We start from the raw sequence: 22,967 nt of genomic DNA, 5'->3' as shown, positions 1-22,967 counted from the left end.
AACTGTACAGACCAGCACGGTCTATGCTGTTTTTTTCAGGATAGTTAGCCCTATCAACTTAGAAGACAACGTTTTTTGTTGGTTTAATGCTTTTTGACGCCACAATCAGGCCAAAATGTGGCCTGTTTTTAGGGATTTTATAGGTTTACGCCCATAACCCTTCAACTGTAGTGCCAATTATCAAATGTTTGGAATGCTAGCACCATGGTGGAACATACATGCTAAACATCAGCATGGTAGCATTTTCATTGTGAGCATGTTAGCATGCTGATGATGTTAGCATTTAGCTCAAAGGACTGCAGTGCCTATAAGTGCAACCTCACAGGAACGCTAGCAAGAGTCTGTTTTATCTTTTATCCGCAGAAACAAAAATTTAATACAGGCTAACACGAAACAAACCAAAGAAAGTTGGTTTTAGCCTCACAGCAATCATCCATCCTCATTTGTTATCATGGATCACAGGTTATAAATATGTAATTGGCATCTGTTAGCTAGAAAAAGTTTATCATTGTATCTTAAAAGATGATACGTCAATGCACAACTTCTTTACAGGATAAACACTTTATCACCAGGCCAACAAATGTATTTTGTATATTTTGGTTTATCAGTGGTTCATCAACCCAAACCCTCTAACTGACTCATCATCATGGATCGTAAATATGACTCATTTGAAAGTTGCAAGATGTCTAACATAAATACTCAAAGTAAACATATATGACACTAATATATGTCTTTGGTGTAATTGTTTCAAATATTTAATAAGTGAATAAACTTAAATCATGACAACATTCAACGTCTCAGCACACTGACAGAAGCTTTTATGGATGTTTTCCCTTCACAAAGGCAAACGCTCCAGTGATCATTCTTCACATTCTGAGCGTGTCCATAACGCTTATCACTCGAGAGCATCTCAATCATTCATACAGCCCATGACGCTCGATCCAGCTGTGCAGGACACTGGTAGATATGTATCACTGTCAGCGTGTGTGTGTGTTTGTGTGTGTGTGTGTGTGTGTGTGTGTGTGTGTGCCGAGAGTCGGTGCAGAAGGTCAACTACAGGTAAAGGTCTGCAGCATCAGAACAGACACATAACTGTGTCCACATGCAGTTCAAGAAGTGCCTATATGACTTTGTGGGTGAAAATAATGGGATTTTTGTTAACCACAATGCAGACGCAAATGAGTCTCATCACTTTTCATGCAAAAACGAGGTCTTTACACTTTTATATATATCGACAAAATCTGATTTTGTCTGCAGGTGATCATCTTCTGTGGAGGTCAGATCTACAGTCAATAGTATATATTTGCACTTTGTGTTTCATTACAGGAGATTAATCTCATCCTCTTCAATGTGATGTATATAGAAAAAGTAGTTTGGGCAAAAAATGAACTATGTAATAGAACCAATTATAATATGGATTCACGATATTTCAAACATCTCATTTGTCTAAGATGCATGTTTGATGCTTTAATATTTAATTAATTACAAAACTGTCACTTATGTCAGGTTGGTGACAACAGAAATGAACAAGTAAGCCAATTTTACATATCGTCGCAATGTAAATCAACAGCCAGTTTTCTACACGGATGTGACTTCTACTGAATTTTGAAACTTTCCCACTACATGCATCAAAGACATTTAATGAAATATAAGAAATATTGAATCTTGAACCTCTAAATTTCTTACTGCAGACCGATACCATCTTTTATTGATGTGATGCGTTGACTGCATGTGTGACATATGCTTGCTGCTTGTCTCCCTCCATATGTTTCCTCTCGCTGGCTCCTGTTCAATAGAGATCTCAACCTCACTGATGTCACTCACCTCATCATATTAAGGTTATAAGGGAAAATATTTTAAAGGATCAAGTGCAGAATGTGTGAAGTAGCTCACCAAAGTAGCTCTGACAGATTCTTTTTGAAAACAAGCTCTGACATCAGGGCGATGTCTCACCCCTGATCAACTCCTTGTCTCCTTAGAATAGCCGGAGAAGATTGCCCCCCTGCATTCTCCTCACTACGCGCTAGCATCCTAATCATCCGGCCTGTTGTAAATATACACAGCGTATAAATAGAGGATACTGAGACCAGAGACATTTGGATCCAGTTCCGAGGAGGAAGAGGTTTGTGTTCCGCTGCACTGGATGATTTGGTACAGGGTCTCCATGACTGCGGTCAGGTTTGAGGGGCGAGCGCACAAATTTTAGATCCGCTCCTGCCGTCACTGCCGCACCGCAGGCTCAGTGCAACATTTCATCCGCTTAATGGAGGATTAAAGCATCCTGTGGGCAGATTGATATAGGCCGGCGCTATCACTTGTCTTTAAAGGAGAGCGGAAGCCCATGGAAACAGGCTGGATATAGTAGCTGGATCAGGACCAAACACTGGGCAACACACCACTGTAGATGGAAATTATAAAAATATTATACGGCTCGTGAAATTAAACAGGAATCTAGATCCATATATATATAGGCAAGTCCTTCACTGATGAGCTCGAATGCCACATAACAGTCAATTGTGCTTTATTGTGTGTGAAATAGCAGTGAAAGAGCTGAGCTGAATGTTCGACAAACAGCATCATAAAACTATGATTCACCCTCCATTCATGTCGCTTTGGAAAGTTTAATTAGCACCTACAATGACCTTACTACACATCCACTATTAGACAACACCGGTTCCAAAATCAGAAAGCCAGCTACTGACCCATGAATGTGGGCAGCACAGTGTCAGGGGATTCCTCTCTTTTAACACTGTCACTTTGAACTAAATGTGTTTGCACCTGGAACTCATGTTTGCACTTTGAGTAAAACGTGTCGGGGGTGATCTAAAGGAACAGTTGGTAAAAGTCAGCAGGGGAGCAGAGATACAGTGTGCCAGACTTGACAAATGCTAATTGATCCAATAATCATTTCTTCTTCTCAAGTCGATGGGGCACTTATTTCAGTGGGTGCCATGTGTACACTGTTTATGTTTTAGAACTTTGTGGATAAAGTTTTGTATATTTTATTGAATCTTTTGCAATGTTATAGGATGTTAACATTATTGTTTTAATGGCTTTCTAAGAAAAAAGTAGCCTACCCTACGAAATATTTGATCGATTCACTCCAGAGCTCTTGTCATTTATGTGGTTGCTTAACTTTTGTGAATTTCTCAGCCTCCTAGTGGTAAATGATCAAAAACCAGAGGCAATCCAGGCACTCAGAACAAGAAGAAAGAAAAAAACCTGCCCAAACAACTAAGGGAATTTCAAAAAAGTCTTTATTTTGAAACATTAAAAGAGCAGTTATCAAAAAAAAAACCTTTCAGGTCTTCATCAGGGCTCCAAACAACAAACAAACACAACGTGGCCCCACCTACATGTACTAGCCACAATCAATATCAAAAACATTCCTACAATACTTTTTAATGAATACAATCAAATTGCATTCACATCATTGCAATTTTCTAGCATAACGGAAACTTAAAACATCTTCTGAATTTAAATAGCATTAAAAAGCAAAATGCAGCATTTACAATAATAATACTCCCTTCAACACTGATTCAAATCTTACAACCCTATATCATGTTGTTAATTTATATATTATTTTATACTTTTATCATATTTTACAATTAAATACCAAAAATACTGTTAGGTGACCAAAAGTTTAAAAAGAAACAAACAAAAGAAATGAAAGTCTCCTAAAACATCGACTTCATGTGTTTCAATCAGATTTCAATCTTATTCTATTGCCTTAGTTCAATGTAAATCATCATGTTGAGTTGATGTGAATAAATTAAACAACTTAAATTATGAAGTTGGTGCAATTTGTATGATACTTTACATAAATTCATATGTAATGCATTGCTTTTATGTATAATACTGCATTAACTTTATTTAAGCAGATCTGATTTTTGTATGCGATTTAAATACATAAATTCATTGTTTTTTGGGAAGTAGCTTTTTGAGTGTATACAATGTAAAGTGAAGTTTTAGGTAAAAAGGTATGGAGCCCGTATTCAAGGTTCTCTTGGCAGGAGAGTTGGCAGTGAATATACAAAGTCGATGCTTGTTTTTCCAAAACAGTCCACAAAATACAAAAATGAAAACTAAAATATTATTTAGGAAAAGAAATGAAAACGGAAATACTTGTTTTTGCAAATGAACCCTTGACTTACACAACATTATAACAGCATTTATATATTTACATTCTTCAGTAACCATTAATAAGACATTATTCAACTACATCTGTCACACTTTACTTTACGTCTCCCTATTTGTTCATTTATAAACAGAATAGCACATTGGTTAAACGGTTTGCAACAAACTGCAATGTAGTTGTAAGCAGCTATAAGCAGTTTTATAGAAGTTGTTATCAATTCCAACTTTAACTATGAGGACGTATTTTATAATATTCAACTCTTTTTCATGTATACAGTGTATCAACACTGATTTCGGCTTACAACTACATGACAGCTTGTCAGAAACCATTTATCATGGGTTTATATACTGCTTAAAAATGCTTAGAAGGAAGTGTTACAGTTGAACTAAACATACTAATACTACATTGTGACTGTTTGTTAAGCATATGGATTCAGTCACCAGTAAAATACCTAAGAAGCTTTGAAACTGCAAAAAAACCTGCAGTGCTACAACAAATTTAGTTTTCCGATGTGGGGAGGCGACACGCGATGAACAGACGTGTCCTTTTACCACTGCGGTCACTCTTCAACCTGAAAGAGAGCGAGAGAGAGACAAAAAAGGACAGAGGACGATGAAAACGATGTATCCTGTCCCACAGTCACATGTCCTGCAATCACCTGCTTTTTCATTGGCAACGTCTGCTTTTGGCCAAGTTTATGTGGCCTCTGCCACAACCTTTGACCTCCACGGAGAAACATCTGTTTGAGGGAAAGGATAACTGACATAATCCCGCTCAGATTCTATTGATGTGATTTACGCTTAACCATTAAGGGGCTGCAAAAAAACAGTGTCGCCCCTGAGGCCGATGTGACAACAGGACGGTGATTCATCACCTCAGACTTAAGTAAATATTTGTCTCAATAAACAACAAATAACTATTTCCGTTATTGCTCGTTTTACTCTTTACAGCCTTCACTTCAACACAGCTTCTGACTGTTTCAACTGGTCGGTTGCACAAATCCAATCGTTTAATTCAAGGTGGTATTTTGTTCTCGCTAACCCCCACAATCTTAAATTTGACCTGAGTTCATCTGAACTTCATCCAATAAAAAGAAGTTTGGTTTTAGACCAGTAACGTGACCGCTGAGGCTCAGGTTGCAGGTAAGACTTCACATTGATCTCAGTCTATACAGCTATTCTGAGTTGAGCCACGGGGATAGATAGGGATCTGTGGAGGCCTGGTTAGCCCCGATAGTGAAACCTGGCTGCTGAAAGATTGGGCATTCCACGGAGGATTTAGCAGTGTGGAAGAAAATGCTCAACTGAATCCCAAGCGAGGATGTTCAGCCTCTGCAGTCACCCACGACTGCAAAACCCACAAATGCCTTTCAGGTGAAACAATGACACTCTGTGAAAACGGTTTTAGAGGTTAAGTAAGTTCTTTTGTTCCGTCTTCTACTTAACTCGGCATCCGAACCAAACAAGAAGTTTTGGTTTACAAAAAAGGAAAATCTTGATTTTGCTTAAAGCTCCACCTGTAAAATCCCTGTCGACGTAGTCGGACACAGCTTAGCGTTGCATCATGTGTCACCGGACTCTTTTTTGCGGAGTGACGAATGTCTTTATTGCACCTATTCAACAAGGGGCGTGAACGAAAAACAGAAGTCGGAACAACTGGAGCGATAAAACACATCAGAACTGACGGATTGATAACTTCAAGGTGAAGTTTCCTGAACTACAATGCAGTAGGATGTTGTTTTCATGCCAGATGGAAATTTATGGCTCAGCTGTAATTATGACAAATATTTCAAACAAATTCCGAATAAAATACACAACTTTTTAAACTTTTGGAATCACCTGTTATATTTATATTTTCCTTTAACATTGATTTAAAACAGCAGAATTCAGACACAAAATGTATTATTTAGTATCCGGGCTAGTTCTGGCCCCAAAAGATGAATACTTAAATAATTAAAACTTTACTACCTTTGTAACCATTTAGCGTAATACAAATACAAATTTGTTATTTGTTTTCCAAGTCCAGCAGAGAGTAAGAGATCCTGGATCGTAATGGAACCACACTGGTGTGTGGCGTGTGCAGTCTTCAAAGCAATTAGACTGAACAGGTTAAAAGTGTTATTTTTCCATAATCTGTTGATCTGATCTTCAAATCTTGGACTAATTTTCTATCTCAGTTTAGAAGTTTTAAGAATAGTTTTGCCTCAGACACACAATTTCTAATATGAGCTTGTTATAGCGTTATTGTGTACTCGACATCGATGTACTCAAATTGCACAAAATGCCAATTTCTACATACTGTTGCTTTAACTAATGACTGTAGATTTCTTATTTTCTCATTTAAACATTGAAAGAGGTATCTCTGTCGCTCTCGTCCCCTTTCAGTCATCAATCTGGTTGAATCATGGAAAGTTGTGATCTTCATATAAAAATATCTGTGTTCAGTGCCACTTGCTACCTTGTTCTTATGGTAGCATGCCTGGTGGTGTAGCAGAATGTGGAATATATTCTCATCAGGTTTAACATGCAAAATCTTTCACAATCTTTCCCTTCTTTCCACATGATTTTTTTCAACATCAAACACGTCCGCGTGTCAGCTCACGTCACATGAAAGGAAACTACAGGTTTAACATTTTTAGGAACTTTCGCCGAGCATCATCTGAGATCCCACCTGAGCTCACTTTAAACTGCGTGTGAATGATGAGAGACTGAGATGTAATACAGCCACGGTGAGACTCTGACAGCTTCACACTGCCTGAGGAATGTGCAGCCGATGCCGGAGGCGATACCGGCAGGTGAATGAACATCCGTCTGTCAGCGGGCCTCCTGATCACAGCGGTCCTGCCAACTGCGCAGAGCCAGGCCAGGAATGTTTCTAAACCAGGACAACAGGAGAGGAAACTGTCCTTACAACTGTAGACCTCATGGGGTTTGAATTCTGGGGGAGTCGCAGGTCACTGAGAGAGTCAGCTGCCGTGAGACCTGGGCACGTGGAAATGAAATTGGTTGCATCTTCATGCTTTGCAAACCCCTTTGGTTTATACGTAAGTGTCTTGACAGTTATGGGATGGATAGCATTTGTTGGGAACAGATATTGAAGGTTCTTTGAGGGTAAATCCTAAAGAAAAAATATCTCTCTGGCGCCAATTTTCACAGGACACTCCCGTTTTTCTCTCCTGGTCTCTTCCTGGGGTCACAATTCTCCCGTATTCCCAATGTTTGACAACTTTTCACAGTTTTTCCCTTTTTGGTTATCATAATCTTTTTCTTGGACTGTACAGTGTGTGAGAGATGGACAAAGAAATGGAGCGCAGAAAGAATATTTAAACGCATTTCAGAATTCCTGCTTCTTACGTTCAGTTTAGGGTAACAAACAAACAGCAGTGCAAGGGCAAATCATGAAATAATGAATAAAAAGTGATAACTACTGGGCAGCTTTATGCTTTACACTTTCAGGTTTATGCGGGTTTACACTCTAGGGTGAACTAATCTGTTTTCTGAGAATTTAAAGCACAATGGAAATTATTTGACATAATTGCTGTTGAATTTCACTTATAATGTTGTTATTTTCATTCTTTAAATGCCACCAGAATGCAGGAGACACAGTCCTTAAATTTCCCAAATCTTTTGGGGATAGGACCCCTTGAAGAATGGGTTTGAAATCATCCCTATCTTTGATGTTTCAAGGTGGGCCAGTATGCCTTACCCTCTCCCCTCAGCATGTGAACATTGTCCCTGTGACCATGCTAGCATTCAGCCCCAAACCCATCGTCTGGCCTGCTGTTAACTTTCATAGTTGTTTCAGTGATGTCAAAAAAGTTATTAGCTTACTCAGAGATTTTTAATGCACATCTAAGCTTACAACCTGATTATTTCACAAATGAACTGAAAAGTAACCGATTTTCTATGGAGACCTGTAGACACACATTTTTGGGTGATGTCAAAACAAGAGACATCATGTTAACATTCGTCTAATCTCGTCTCCAGGCAATCAGCAGCTTAAAAAGGCTTGAACACAGGTGATTATGACAAATTTCTAAACGAGTCTAACTTGTCATTTCCACATAAATTAGACAGCTGATTCCTGTCCAGCTGAGTTACAAAATACATTAGGCACTGGGTAAGAGTAGAGGAAATACAGTCAACAGATCAAAAAATGTGGCTGTGACTCCACATCGTGTGACTGGAGCGCCAACACTATTTCTGTATTCTCTACAAACTGTTTTCGCTCTGCAGCCCTCCCACCACCCTCCATTTCTTTTGTTGGTAGCACGGTGCAGAGAAGTGAAACACACGCCACTAAATTAAGCACTATAAATGTTTTGCGGGCCACCTGCCAAAGTGTGAAGTGAAGTACAAAGGAGGAATCTAGAAAATGTGACACTCTCGTTGTAAAATGTGTACGGTGTAAATAGGGAAGGTCAAGGCCTGACGTACTCTGACATGTCCTAAAATATAAAGATGTAACGTTGAGCATCGGGTGAAAGTAAGAGCGACAATGTCGGGAACAACTCACTTTTACTTTGCCTCCAAACACTCAGAATTAAATTAGCTTGATCCAGAATGATATATATCATCCTCGCATATAAAATAATACAAATTGGGTCAATGGTGAACAAGCTCATATGTTTCGTGCAAATATTGTTTTCCATTTTTTTTCAGGTTCCATCATGTGCAGCGGTCTTTGTTGAAATGTATCCGGATTCGGGCAACACATCACAGCAGCCGCCGCAAAGCCAGTTCTGCAGAGACTTGCTCAGTGACAGGCGAAGAATGTGAGCCAGTTGACTCTGACATTGGGGCCACATTATTCTCCTGCAGCCACTGCGTACCCTTTAATTAGGATGGTCTGACCTGTGACCTTTGGTGAGGACTTCAACCTGGTAGCCTCGCAGTTCAAGGAACCGAAGCAGGACCAGGACACACCCTTCGGTTGTGATAAAGAGCCACGGCACAGGAAGCTGACAGACAAAAACGAAGGTATCAACCTGGTGTGCATACGTAATGACATCATGCTTAAAGTTTAAAGACCGTCACGCTGACCTCTTTCTTCACTGTCTGAGTGAATTTTACAAAAGCACACCATGACCTCATGAGGGGCTCAGTTTCATAACAAGCTAGTCAGAATAGTTTGGAAGAAACAATCAGATCCTCTTCCTGCGCCGTTTTGTTGGATGAACAGTTTCTAATATGTTGACAGGGCGTTAGGGGGGAATGGCATCCTCACAAGTCAAAGGCCAGACAACACTGGCAGATTTATATGGATCAATAGCGGTCACTTGTATGCCTGGAATGACTGGTAAACATTTTTTACGTAAACTTTGGATCTTTAACAAGTGAACCTGAACTGTTCAACTTGACCTGTGCCACAGCTCTACCAACAGCTCTGTCTACTACCACCTTATTTCCCTTAAAGCTACCACAGAAGGCCTAGAAGTGGACCAGTACACGTCCTCACAGTAAAACTGCAACTTTCATTTAAACACTATCTGAGTTGATATGTTAGCCACCTAGCTTGTCCAGGATGATGCTCACTCGTGCCTTTGTTGGTGCAGGCGACAGGACGCTGACTCCAAGTCTTTAAAATACAAATAAAATGAATAAATGACACACCATACAAATGGCTCTCAGAATGCGGATAAGCACGCTGTTACCATGGGATATGGCAGTTTTGGTTGAGTTAAAGGACCCTCCAGAGATAGCGCAATGGAAAAAAGTGGACAATGGAAATTAACAGAATCAATTAAGCCTTTAAGTGACCTGGATATGGGCTCGACATAACCTTGCTCCAATGTTTAGGCATGTTCCAGCACTGTGGATCAACTTACAAAGCGCTGTAGGTTGACACTGATGGAAGAACCAAACCGAATGCATCTTTTATGCCTGCTGGTGTGTGTTTAACCAGGACGAGGGTGTGTCTGTGCGTCACTGTATATCCCAAAACACCGATGAGAACGAGCGTGGCGGCTCTTTTATGTCTTGCTATGCGAAACTGGTGATTATCCAATTACTCAACATTCCTTTTGGATATTACATCTCAGGTCTTATTCACTTTTTTTAAAGAATACAGGTTGTCATAAGCCTGTATTTACGCTTGTATAGCCCTTTGTCCCGGGACAAATCCATATCTCTTAATGCTGAACGGCACCAAGTTCTATTGTTGTGTAATTGCGATTCAGCCATGGAATTCAGATGTCTTGCACACTTGGCTGTACTTTACTTTGAAGGTAAGTAAAAAAAAAATAAAATAAAATAAAAAAAAAAAATAAATATATATATATATATATATATATATATATATATATATATATATATATATATTAACACTAAGCAATTAAAATCCTTAAGTTTCTGTTAGAACATGAAAATCCCTGAAATTGTCACAGCAAAAAAGTGATGACACATTCTTCAGCCGCATGTGCAGCGGATCCCTCAGACACACCCCTTTAATCATGCAAGTCTGAAAGCTATCTTCACCAGTTTGCAACTGCAATTTTTAAGTTTCCTGACCCAAAATCTTGCGGTAGGAAGTCATGAGAGGAAGAGGCAGAACCGGCCTCCACCAGCTGTTCTCTCCTCGCAGTGTGATGGGAGTGTCAGCCCAGCGTTTTCCGACAGTCCCTCCCTCCTGTAAAGCTGCCCAGGTGTAATGGCCGAACCTGCCGATCTGAACCACATCAAACCCGGCCAGCAGGAAGCTTCCCGTCACTGTTATTACTGAGATAAAGATCCTGCATTCAACACATGTCACGTTGTCATCCCGCCAGCCGTAAATCTGTGTTTACGCCTGAAGTATCACCCGAGGAAATTATGACTTCTGCTCCCACTGGGAAGCAGGAGAAGGAGACAAATAGCTTGAATGTCAAAATGAGTCAACTCATATTGTAAATTGCGAAGTCTTTATCACGACAATGAAAGAACATACAGTATAAGGAAACATTTTTGAGCCTAAAGCCACACACAAAGAACAAAAGAAAAGCAAACCTTGTCTCCTGACCTGTCTCTGCCCCTTTCCGAAAAGAGCCTCTGCAAATAGAAACAAGCGGCTTTGACCTAACTACCAGCCTTGTTTGTCTCCCGCAATTAAATCTCAGGCCGTCACTCTCCTTCACTTGCCTCCTCTTCGCTGTGAAATATTCATCCCAGGCGGTATGGACAGTTTCCTCCGACATTAGCCATCAAAACATGAAAGCTGAGCTCTGACTGGAAAATAACACAGTGGAGTCTCAGGTCTAATTATGCTGGTTTAGGTTTATGGCCTGTCAGCTCATATCCATTATCCACAACTGCAGAATGGTGAGCAGCCTTTCAACTTCAGTTTTCCAGCTTGCTCATCACTTCCCCAGACCAGGTGGGGATGAGTGAAGAGTTCACTTTTTCCTTTTTCTCTTCTCTTTTATTTCCAAATTGCGAGCTGTTAAATTTCTCGCAGTTTCTCACAGTTGACTCGAGACATGATTCAGTTGTCCGTGAAGTGAGCTTCATTATCACCTCCAGACTACAGACAAAGATAACTCATTCTAAAATTGCTCTTAAACAACAGCTTTAAAATGAACAAGGAACTGAAACCCTATCAATGGCACGTTCAACAGCTTATCAGCAGGTTTTAAGCAGCTCTTATGTTACAGGAATGATTAGAAACCACGTATCACTGAGACTAAGGCCAACACGTTATTGATTCCTTGACCTTGGATCATATTTGAATTAATTCCACTTTATACAGTCGATATAAATGTATGGTAAAGTTATGTTGGATCGATCTTTTCAAATGAAGAAAGGGGTTTCCTACACACTCAAACATTCAGCTCTCAGCAAACTTAAAACGTTTTTTTCAAAAGATGTAAGGCATATGAGCCCCTCCAGGACTCAAATTGAGTTAGAAGTGCACTTTTGATACCTGAAGACGTAAAAATCATAAAGAGGGGATAACATGACCATAACATGACCATGCGCTAATGATAGATACATTTGAAAACTTTAGAAGATCGAATGTTTTAGTTTTCTTCCAACTTTATGAAGAATTCCTCCGTAAGACATAAATAACAAAAGTATCTTGAGGCAAGCCGTTAACCTATAAATTATATTGACGTATTGTTTCCCAAAAATGTTGTGTTGCAAAACCAAAGTTGCTGCCTGGATTATGTTCAGGCAAGTGCTGCATTTTTGTACGACATAATAGCCATAAGATGGGTGTCGAGGGCAGCGGTGAGTTCACTGGATTCAATGTTTGTTGAGGTCAAGACTAGCCAATCAGTTTGGTAAGGGGTAGGTAAAGACTGTGGATTTTGACTGAAAGTTAACAAAGGAAACAATAAGTGTTAAATTACTTTAAATCCTGAGAGAATAATCCTGATTTGAGAACTTTAGTTTCCTGACAGCAAAGCATGTTTGAACTCACGATTTAAGATACCCAATATTATTACTAACATATAGCACACAAATTATATGATATCATATGAATCATATACCACATTTTGACATGAGCACAACAGTAAAAGTACAAATATGATAAAAAAAATAATAATGATAATTAAAACACCGAATTACATTTGGCTGCTTCAGTTTCAGGGCTTGGTAGTATTATTATTAATATTATTTCTTACCATCATCCTTTTATTTGACATGTTTCTGATTATTCCTACACATGAATGCACAGACCGTCATGACTTATTAAGAAAGCTTAATGGAACATATATAATGCTGTTACTAATGCCTGTGCATTCACTACTATGACAAAAAAAAAATACATATACATGCCTCATTAGATTTCATAGTTATTGCCTTCATCTTTAGTTATCGTAAAAGCGCCCCACTCACTGTGTAAACAGGTATTTAGAGATAAAGACCTACGACTGAGAGCCTCTGCTGAAGAGGGGATGCTTGGGATTTCTGAAGCTGGTGTTTTTGAGAGAACGTAGATGATCCATGACCGCTCACACGCGGCATCTGAGCGATTTGCTTCTCAGATGTGAGCTTATCATCAGCTGTTAAGAGCAGCGTGAATTCCTCGGGCCCCAGGCCTCGGCCCTGAGTGTTTTCTGTGCAGATAGCCAGAGAGAGGGAGTGCAGGTGCAGGCGTGGGCCTTACATCCTGCAGCACATGATGATTAGACTGAGAGGGCCCGTGTTAGCACTCGTGTAGGAAGAATCTCATCCATCAGTGGAAGAGCGAGCAGGAGGAACCAGAGGGGAAAAAGGAGTGAAAGCCTTAGATTCGTTTTTTTTTTTTTTTTTGGTAGAAAAGAGGTGTTTTTTTGTAGACAAAGTAAAGGAGTAACAAAGTAAATGAGCGTGGATTTAGACCTATAGTAACTTAATGCACGGAAATCCTTTAAAGAGAATTAATCGGACGAGCAATGTAAAGTAAAAGCAAACCGTTTTAAAGAGTGATATACTGCATGTTGTGATACTGACTTTTTCAACCAGCAGGGAGGCTCAGTTTTTAGATGTGTGTATTTATAAACGACTGGATGTCAGGCTGTCAGTGTGATTTACAATATCGGGGACAAGCGCGTCTTATAATTTTAGATTTAACGGTTATGACTCAGCTATTTTTAATATCTGAATTCAGGACGGGAAGCTGTAACACAGCACTCCCAGTGGTCGTACAGGGACTGTTGACCTGAGGGTCAGGGTCGGGGTTTTTCCCTTTACTAACACCTGAGCTGGCTGAGCAGTGAAGCAGCTGCGGCAGAGTCCAGCGCTTTCTCACCGAGTACCTGAAGAACAGCACGGGGGCAGAGAGGCAGCAGGTCTCACAGCGGACTGTTGAGAGGAACATCCCAGAAGAGGTTGTCCGACTTGGTATCTGTTTAAAGGACAAAGAACAAGGCGTTCACATTTGGTGAATCAATCTATCAAGACCGTTTGTTTAGGCTTTAATGTTAACGCACACGGTTACATCTATACTTGTCCAACAGGAGTACTTTAAACCTCATGATATAAAAATGCTAATGAACTACTGAAGGGTAACAAGACCTGTAACCTGCGTTGGGGAGTCTTACTGCACATGTGAAAAAAGTAGTAAAAAGCTTTGTTTTGCTTAAGAAGAAGCTTCGCTCAATTTGTTTAATTACCTCCAGTGATGCGCTCAGTGGCTGCGTTGCATTGTGGGTAATGAAGGTGACATGTTTTGAAAAGGGAAGAAGGATGCTTGGAATAAAAAAAAGGTGATATCTCTGATTCCACTGTACCAATTTAATCAGGTTGTTTTCAATCTGTCCATAAATTTGAGTTTATGTTTTAGGGGTTATTTTTAAAACCTGGCACCTACATTACCCATAATGCAACCTAGGCACTGAGTAACATCACTGGAGGCAATTTATCAGATTACATGCAGCTTCCCCCCGGAGCCACAAAAGATTTCTGATATGTGGATTTACCCTTTAATGCAGAAGTTCTGTTTTTTTGTTTTCAAGCTGACCGCTGTGCCTGAGTGCATTTCTGCAGAGATCAGATTAAGATCCCTGGGTTTTGACTGCCATTTCTAACAGTATATCACCAACAGGAGGGAACCATTTTAGAGCCAGTATGTTGGGGATACAGCGACTAATCATTCCAATATGGACGTGTCACAGAAAAACGCACGTTTCTGAGGCCACTGTAGAAGGATTAAACAATTTACCTGGAAAAAAAACAGAGTGAATGACGCATAGCTGTAAGTTCTCTTTTTTGTCAGCGGGAAATGTGTTGAAATGACACCTCGCAGGAAGTTTGAAACTGAGATACGAGCGCGGCAAAGGAGCTGTCACGTGTGCGACATCATGTGAGTCTACAGTAAATTTTTGTAAACTATACAGAATATTGCTGTCTTCTTTCAAACACACAAGACACACAATCAGTAAATGAATGCCTGCTGTAAACTCTGCGTGACTCTGAAGGGGATGAACTTTAAACACCAACCTCCCTGCTGACTGAAGTCAGAGTTGTTGCTGTTGTTCTCATTCGTCTCCTTCAGCGATTCCACTGAGGTCTTGTTGGAGACGGCGCCTTCATCATCAGTTTTCTCCTCCACAGTCGAATCCACAGGTGCAGGGGCAGGAGGAGGAGGAAGACTCTCCTCGGCGACGTCCTCTTTGGGTTTGTCGTCAGAGCTGTCGGGGGGCGGCGGCGGCGGCAGAGCTGCAGACTCAGCGCTGGGATCAACAGCAGATTTATCAGCCTCAGCTGTGAAGGTCAACAAAAAAGCAAACCGCAATGCTTTATTCAGAGGTTTTCCAGAACATATCTTTTGCTTTTAAGGAAAAACAAGACATTTTATAGACCAAACAGCTGATAGACAACAATGAATTTAAATGTAATTCGCAGCCCAGGGATGGATCTGCATACTGGAAAAAAACATAATTCATGTCATTTAATTTTGATAGGAAGTTGAACTGTTGCAATAAATTCATTGTGTAATCTTTCTTGAGACATTTCTCCATCATTAAACCTTCTATGACATTGCATATTTCATATTTAGTCGGCTGCGCTCTGTATTCAACACCCACATAATAACAGTATTTTCCACCCATATAGCCTGAAGTGGTTTTGCCCTCTCTGACAGTCGGGGGGGGGGGGATTTCTCTCGGGCAAAGGCATTTGAGAGGGGCCACCATGTTGGTAATGAGCCGGCTGATTACTGACCAGCTCCCTAATGAGCCTCAGCCATGCAGCTGTTGGAGGCTGTGGGAAAGTAGGGCGGCCCCGTCATTATCTGACCCAGGGTTAGGTGGAGGGAAAGCGGAGATAAAGGGGAGAGGAAGGTGACCGTTGTTCTAGACATAATTCTGCCATGAGTGAGATGGCTCCTCGGGCATCATTCCAGTCTTCAGAGAACCATCATGTCTGTCTGGTTTATGCTGGATGACTAGACTCTTTATCACAGGTGGACTCTTGACCCTGACTGTAAGCTTAGCGTTCTCCTTCAGCATACTGAGACTGGGAATGTTGTCTGAAGTTGGTCCTCGGAAAAAAAAATTGGGGAAATTTCCTTATATGCTCTCCTTTGAAGGGTTAGATCGTACTGATACCACTCTTGTGTGTATGTATTAATACTGAGACAGAGCCAGATGGCAGTTACCTTAGCCTACGGGCTGGAAGCAGGGTGAAACTGCTAGCTTGGCTGTCTCCAAAGCTGGAAAAAGAATCTGCCTGCCAGCACCTCTAAAGCTCACTAATTAACACTTGGGAGACAACAGCTGGGTGACTAGCACTGTTCTGAGGTGCAGCTTTAAGTATATATCTCAACCAAGATCGGATGGACTGTCTTGAAATTTGGTACAGATATCCACGGGGAACCCCTGACTTTTACCCTAACGCTATCATCTGATAAATAATTCTAATGGGCCAATATGACCAGTTAATACACTAATAACATTCTGTAGGCTAGTTGTGCTTATTGCTAATTAGTAGATGTTAGCATGCTAAGAAGCTAAACCAAGATGGTGAACAATTACACCAGGATGTTATCGTTATCATTTTAGTTCGAAGCACTGCTGTGTGCGTATAGTCTACACACACTACAGCTAGCTTGGCTTGCAAGTGTGGCTATGAAGAACAGCTAAATAAAACTTTGGACTCCCGCCACTCCTCGACCTTTAGACATACACAACGCAAATGAATTTGTTTTAGAGGTGTTGGTAGGTGTATGACTTAAATTGTGACGGCTGCTCCCGACGCTCCCGAGGCTTCCTGCCTGTCTACTTTAAAGTAGCAGAAAATGGAAATATTCAAGTAAAGTAGCTCAAAATTCAACTTACCAACAGTACTTGTTGCTGCGTTTAGGTTTACTTAATCACTGGTCTTTTGAAATTTTGACACAGACAGTTTAATTTTACTGCAAAATATTGTTTCGAAACTGAAAATGCTGTATTAGTCGACCCCTAACCGACTTCCAAGAAGACACAGAAGTTCCACACCGTCCTTTAAATCAACATTCAAACAAATTTAAATGCACCCTAGTTAGCTATACAGCTAGCAGTCCCTACTTTAACTGTATCAAAATGGGAAATTCCTGGCATCTTGGTTATATTGGCCTCTGTTCCTTCATTCATACGGATGATTACTTTTTTTTCTGACCAGATCACTTCTCTGGGATGTGTAGGACTAATTCTGATAAAAAATAAAGAAAAAAAGTTGACTAACTATTGATATATTTGGCCTGTTGTTGGTCATTTTTGTAGTCTCACACTTCAGCCATGTTTGTTGTTTGTGAAAGCTGGTAGTCAAACTTTGCATTTACATTATACTAGTTGACCAGTGTTACTTGAAATCACTGAGTCATCATTTCGATGAAGGGTGTTTTGTTTTGCAGCAGCACTTCCCTTCACGCTTCTCTCATTCCGTGGTTTAAAAACGCCTCTCGTCACTGAGGGAAACAAGTCAGGAACATTTCAAGCAGCCTCCACAATGGACGCTCATGATATTAGGCATTAGTGCTGCTCACGACACTACGGTCACACTAACTCGATATCAACCCAAATAAATCTTTTATCAAAAGGGCGTTGACGTCAGTGGGAGACCGTGTGAGCGTTTCCATGAGGTCACCGGTGGTTGCACACAGTGGGGAGGTTGAGGTTGTGGCTGGGGTGTTAAACAGAGGTGTGGTTATTTTTTTTTTTTCAGTCTTATCACACATTTTGACATTTGACGTAGGCGGTGCAGAAGAATGGCTTTGGGGGGAAATTCGTCAAAGATGTTGTAATCACAATTTGCTAAATGTCTGTGTGGTTTCTTCAACATCTACTTCACTAATTGAAACACTTGAGTGAGTTAAATGCGCTGGACAAGCAGTCATCGTCAGACAAATCCGATTTTCTTCATACCCAGGTAGCTTGATCAGAAATCTGGCTGCCCGACTGATCTGATGCTGACAAATAGCATTTCCTTCCCATGAGAGGGAGGGAACCATCTGAAAGGATTTTCAAAGCGGCCATTGCAGCGGACGTCCATTTAGACAAAGTGTGGCTCAGGGCAGAGAGGCAGGCCCTGACATAAACTCTACCCTTTTACCTTTCTCGTTCAGCCTGCAGACAGCTTAAAGCAGGACAGGAACACTTCACTCATTCTCAGAAATCCAATGAAAATGTCAAAACAACAACAAAAGAATGATCTATTGCTCGTAAAAAATATAGTTTATGAAGGAGAAATCATAGAATAAGTGATTCTGTTGAATGCACAATTATTAAGGCTTTGTTGCTCAATACCTGGATTATAAATTTTCATCCTTATTTTCTGGATTATGGCATGTAAAGGATCAGAATCATGCAGAACAACACTCATGTTGATGGTTAAATGGCAACACATATGGCAAACTGAGTGAGAGTGGAATTTGTTAACTTGGCTTCCATTTCCATCAAGTGGTGAACACGAGTACTGCAGGCCGCACTTGCAGCCTGTCTCCTCTCAAAGGAAGGAAACGATGTGCGTCAGTGACGTATACTCTTTCCCCTTACAGACATTTCAAAATGTTCCGTTGAGGAGCTTAACTGATCTGGATGCATTCACGCTGTTTTTCAAACACTGTGTGAGTCATTCTGCAGTTTTTTTTTTACATTTCCTGATAAAATTCACACTCACTGTGATTAGAATCAGTTCGTGTACAGTCGCATGTTGTGGTGACAACTTTCAGAAAGTTCTAGTAAAAACCTCAAATCAATTGGGGGTTTTTTTGTATCAAGGTGAAAGTTCTATTTCTGCATATCTGCATTGTATTCTGGTTTAAGTATTCTTTATGCCTGCATCTATCTCCCACTATCTGTACTAATCTGACGAGTAGCGAGCTGTCACAAACTGTACTTCCTTTTCTTCAGTTAACTGATCTTAAGAAAGCGGAAGGATAATAGTACACAATTAACCCACAACAAGTTTTTTTTTAAGTTCACATCTTGATTTGCTACGACCTAAACTATTGTCCTGTCCTGTTCCTCTGAGCTTCACTGATACAGCGACACAATAAGAGCTGCTGACCAGTCACAGGATTGTTTCTTACCTTTCGGCTCCTCCTTTACTTCAGGTTTTTCTGCTTGTTCTTCTGGCTCTTTTGGCTCCTCTGCAGCGGTTTCTGTGCTCGCAAAGGTTTGCAGACCTGAAAAGGGCAAAATATGTTTTGGATATTTAAGGGTATTTTTTATTTTTATGTTTTCTGTCAAATCTTCTCTGTAACGTAGTTACATGATGCAAGTAATTGCGTTGGACTAACCGTTCTGAGGTGCAGCATCAGCAGGCACCTCGGGATCAATGGTGCTGAGAGGGATGTTGGCTTCATCAGGTCTGGAAGTGAAGTCAACAGAGTAGCGCTGTAGGAAGAAGGAATTCAGAACACACACAGAAGAACACATTTTTTAAAAAAAACAGAGAGAGTTAAGATGAGAAAATGAATCCCAGGCTGACTCTTGCCTTCGCCTATTGCCTCCGCCGACCTGGACTTGTTGCTGTTGTTCTAGTAAGCTGGCTAGCTAAATCACGTTGGCTGTCATGTTGTGTTGATGCTGTTGCCTGATGATTTTTCGGCGAAGTTGTCGACTCGCTTGTTTAGTTTCATAAGCCATGTCAGCCCACTTCCACAAAAGTCTGGCCAGTTGCAAGTTATGGCCAGGCGTTAGCGGAACGTTGTCTCTGGTTCCGGTTGCGTTAGCTTGGCATGCTACTGTTCTGAGTTGTGTTAAACGCTTTTTGATTTCTGCACATGTGCATCTTCACTTCACGATACAAGCCTTCAAGACTTAACAGTGTTATGATGCTTCCAAGTTATGTTTGTACTTCGCAGCTACATTACATCAAGACTATTGTTACAGGAACCTGGGATTTGTATTTACAACAGTGCTGATCGCACAAAAAAACTTTAGGTACTTAATATTTCTTCAATGTCTTAACCAAGAGAGGAATAATTTGCCATTTTGGGAATAGGGCCACTGGTTGCTTGATAAGTTTAGCTTAGCATAAAGCATGGAAGCAGTATAAAACAAACATTATATGATGTGTTTATTAGCAAGCTTTAGGCGAGCTGTGTCCCATCTTTGTTGGTTGTTAGCTTCACATTTAGAAAACAGGCATGAGAGTTGAATTAAGCTTCTCATCTAGCTCTCGGGAAGAAAGCAAATGTTCATATCACCTGAAAAATATCACCTATTCCTTGTTTGGTATAGGAAGCAAAAGGCTACTCTACTTACCCTTCCTCTCTTTCTTGCGAAGAAGCAGACAAGTCCAACTACAAAAGCTATGAGGATGATCACAACGAGGATAATAATGCCTGAAGGAGGTAATACAAAGACAGAAGTATCTAGAATAATTCAAGTAAACTGAAAGTATAGCTACAACTTCAAAAACATATCGTGGTTTGATATATTTTGATATCACTCACCAGTTTTGTCGCCTGAGGCTTTCTTTGGCTGAGGAGTGGTGGCTGTAAGGAATGCATCAACCAATGACGTCAAAAAGCTAATATAAAGCAGGTTTAGGGTTAGGATTAAACGAGTTGTTAAATGTCACCTTATGTTAATAATATAGTCATATTCAACTGGTTAAAAGCTGCATTAACAGATCCTTGTGGCCACTTGGGGTCAGCAAAAGGAGCTAAAAACACAGCCGTGACATCAGGCTAACATTACAAAAATGCGCCAGCAACAAAGAATACCACGTAGGAATTCTTTCCATAGTATTCCTGTTCATATATAATACCCATTCTAACCAAAACATATGAAATCCATCAGTACATGAGAGCTTTTCTTTTTTCTTTTACCAGCGGTGAGAGATGTTAACTTGTGATGGTGGTGTTGCACCCAGAAACCATGGGGGGCACCAAATCACACAATATGCCCATTCCTAAATAATATTGCTTTAAACAATGCTAAATCTCTCCATAGAGCACAGGAGACTATTTCTACGTAGGACACTTTTCATCCTATTTAATTCTTTGATCCACAGTTCATTAAAAAATATTGCTATATGAAACTATTGATTGATCGGGCTTTCGAGTATTATCTATAATATGCCCCACTGGATCTGATTTAAACTCAGATATTGAATCCATCAATTAACATTTTTATTTAACAAGTAAAAATGTGGCTTATGCCCATTTTTCATTTATACCAATTCCAGATGTGTCGTCTGTGTGTGCCCGGCAATCTGCATAACCCCAAATAATCCGGGATCCACAACCTTGTAGATTATTGTTTATTCATCTGTGGTCTCAACTCACTTTTGTCCTTGTCTTTCATCGTGGTGGTAGGAGGTGTGGTGATTTTAGAAGGACCTGGTGGTTCAATTGTGACCATTTTGGGTGTTGTACTCTGGGTGACTAGGTCAACAGTAGAAGTTTCATTACCTGAATCAGTGAAGCAAACAATTATACAGACAGGGACAAAGTTAAGACAAAGAATGGTGAAGAGACAATAAACTGAACTGTTTTTAGGTGGGAGGAGTTTAGATAATAGCTCTCACCTTTCGTTGTTGGGGGTGTGTCGGTGCTGTTGGTGGTGGTGACGTTCACATTGGAGACGGTGTCGTTACTGCTGGTACTGTTGATATCGCTATAGATGGGAGGCGGTACAGTAGATGGACTGATGTTCTTACCAGAGCTTGGGCTGTCAGATACACCTGAAGTTCTGGTAGACGTGGTGGGTGTTGTCGCCTCTTCTGCTGTGACAGAAGTAACAACCAAACCTGCAGGAAACATCACAGCCTTGGGTGAACAATCCAAAAATGAGAATGAGGCTACTTTTTGTTCTTATCATCAGATTCAACTAACTTTCTTTAAGTTTTTATTGGGTTGTTTTATGTTTTTACATTATTCTGTAACTCTGCGTACACACAATAAGTACTTTAACCATAAAACAAACTGTAGAGTAATTTCTTTGCCGATCTGGAACCGGACCATGCACTCCAGCCTTAAACTACACACAGCACAGTACTTCACAGCAGTCGCAGTAATGGGACCTCAAAGGGAAGCAGCGGTGTAAGTACTGTATGTTAAGGTGTGGCCCCGCTTGCCTTGTGTTTTACCCAGACACATGACACGTTATGAAATAAAGCATTTATATAAGATTTTTACTGCATTCTTACCTCCTACAATAACTTTCCTCACCTAAACAGAACATTACACTTTCATATTGACAACACAATTGAACTCTTGTCAGTTACAGTGTAACAGGTGCATGTAAATAACACACAAAAACAGAGAGAGCCTCACCCAGTATAAAGATGAAAAGGCCGATGGATGGCATCTCTCGTCTGTTTGATGGCAGCAGCTGTTGGTAAAAGCAACCAAACTCTACCTACACAATTAAGTATTATCAGAGCTCTCTGGTCGAGGATGATGCTTTCAAACGCCGCCTTTCTTCCTGAATGCCTCAGAGTGTCGCATGCATCTAAAAGAACCAAAAAAAAAAAAAGAGGATCAACGCCTCTGACCACAGCAGGATGCTTTAAAGTTAAGTGTTGCTCAAACGGTGTACGTAAGAGGAAACATTCTGCTGGTTGGGTTGCTTCAGACTCTCCTCTCACTGCAGAACAAGAAGAGAGGTAGCAGATGTGGGTTATTGTCTCTGACAGAAGGTTTTAATGTCAACCTGAACTGAAGACTTTGGTAAATTGCTTTAACATCTGTGAGAGAAAAAGTTTTTTATTACCTCTTAGTTTTTAAAGTAATAATCTGCCAATTTATGTCTTCTAATTCATCCAAGCAACACATTGTGCAGATACAAATCAACAGCTGTGTGTCATAGTTTCTTAAGAAACTGTTCCAAAATAGGAGAATTTCTCCATTGCTGGCAGTACTATCTTCTGCTCACTAGATGTTGCTGTGACTAAGGGGAAAGACGCCACATGGGGATGAGACATCCGCCCTCTTG

General features: G+C 40.4%; 1 protein-coding gene across 1 annotated transcript; it reads right to left on the bottom strand.

The window, feature by feature from the left end:
• Positions 1–3,245: 3,245 nt before the first annotated feature.
• LOC115589360 (proline-rich receptor-like protein kinase PERK1) lies at positions 3,246–22,509 on the bottom strand. The gene is made up of 10 exons (XM_030430237.1): positions 22,307–22,509; positions 21,559–21,780; positions 21,317–21,442; positions 20,480–20,521; positions 20,289–20,368; positions 19,319–19,415; positions 19,109–19,204; positions 15,040–15,303; positions 13,850–13,945; positions 3,246–4,709 (listed from the first exon to the last, which is right to left on the bottom strand). The coding sequence occupies exons 1-9, from the start codon at positions 22,338–22,340 to the stop codon at positions 13,893–13,895; spliced, it is 1,014 nt and encodes a 337-aa protein (XP_030286097.1). The 5' UTR covers positions 22,341–22,509; the 3' UTR covers positions 3,246–4,709; positions 13,850–13,892.
• Between the last annotated feature and the right edge of the window lie 458 nt (positions 22,510–22,967).

Source organism: Sparus aurata, chromosome 1 (assembly GCF_900880675.1).
Source record: "Sparus aurata chromosome 1, fSpaAur1.1, whole genome shotgun sequence".
Lineage (NCBI taxonomy): Eukaryota > Metazoa > Chordata > Actinopteri > Spariformes > Sparidae > Sparus > Sparus aurata.
Note: the sequence above shows the minus strand (reverse complement) of the source record. Positions and strands in the feature narration are given on the sequence as shown.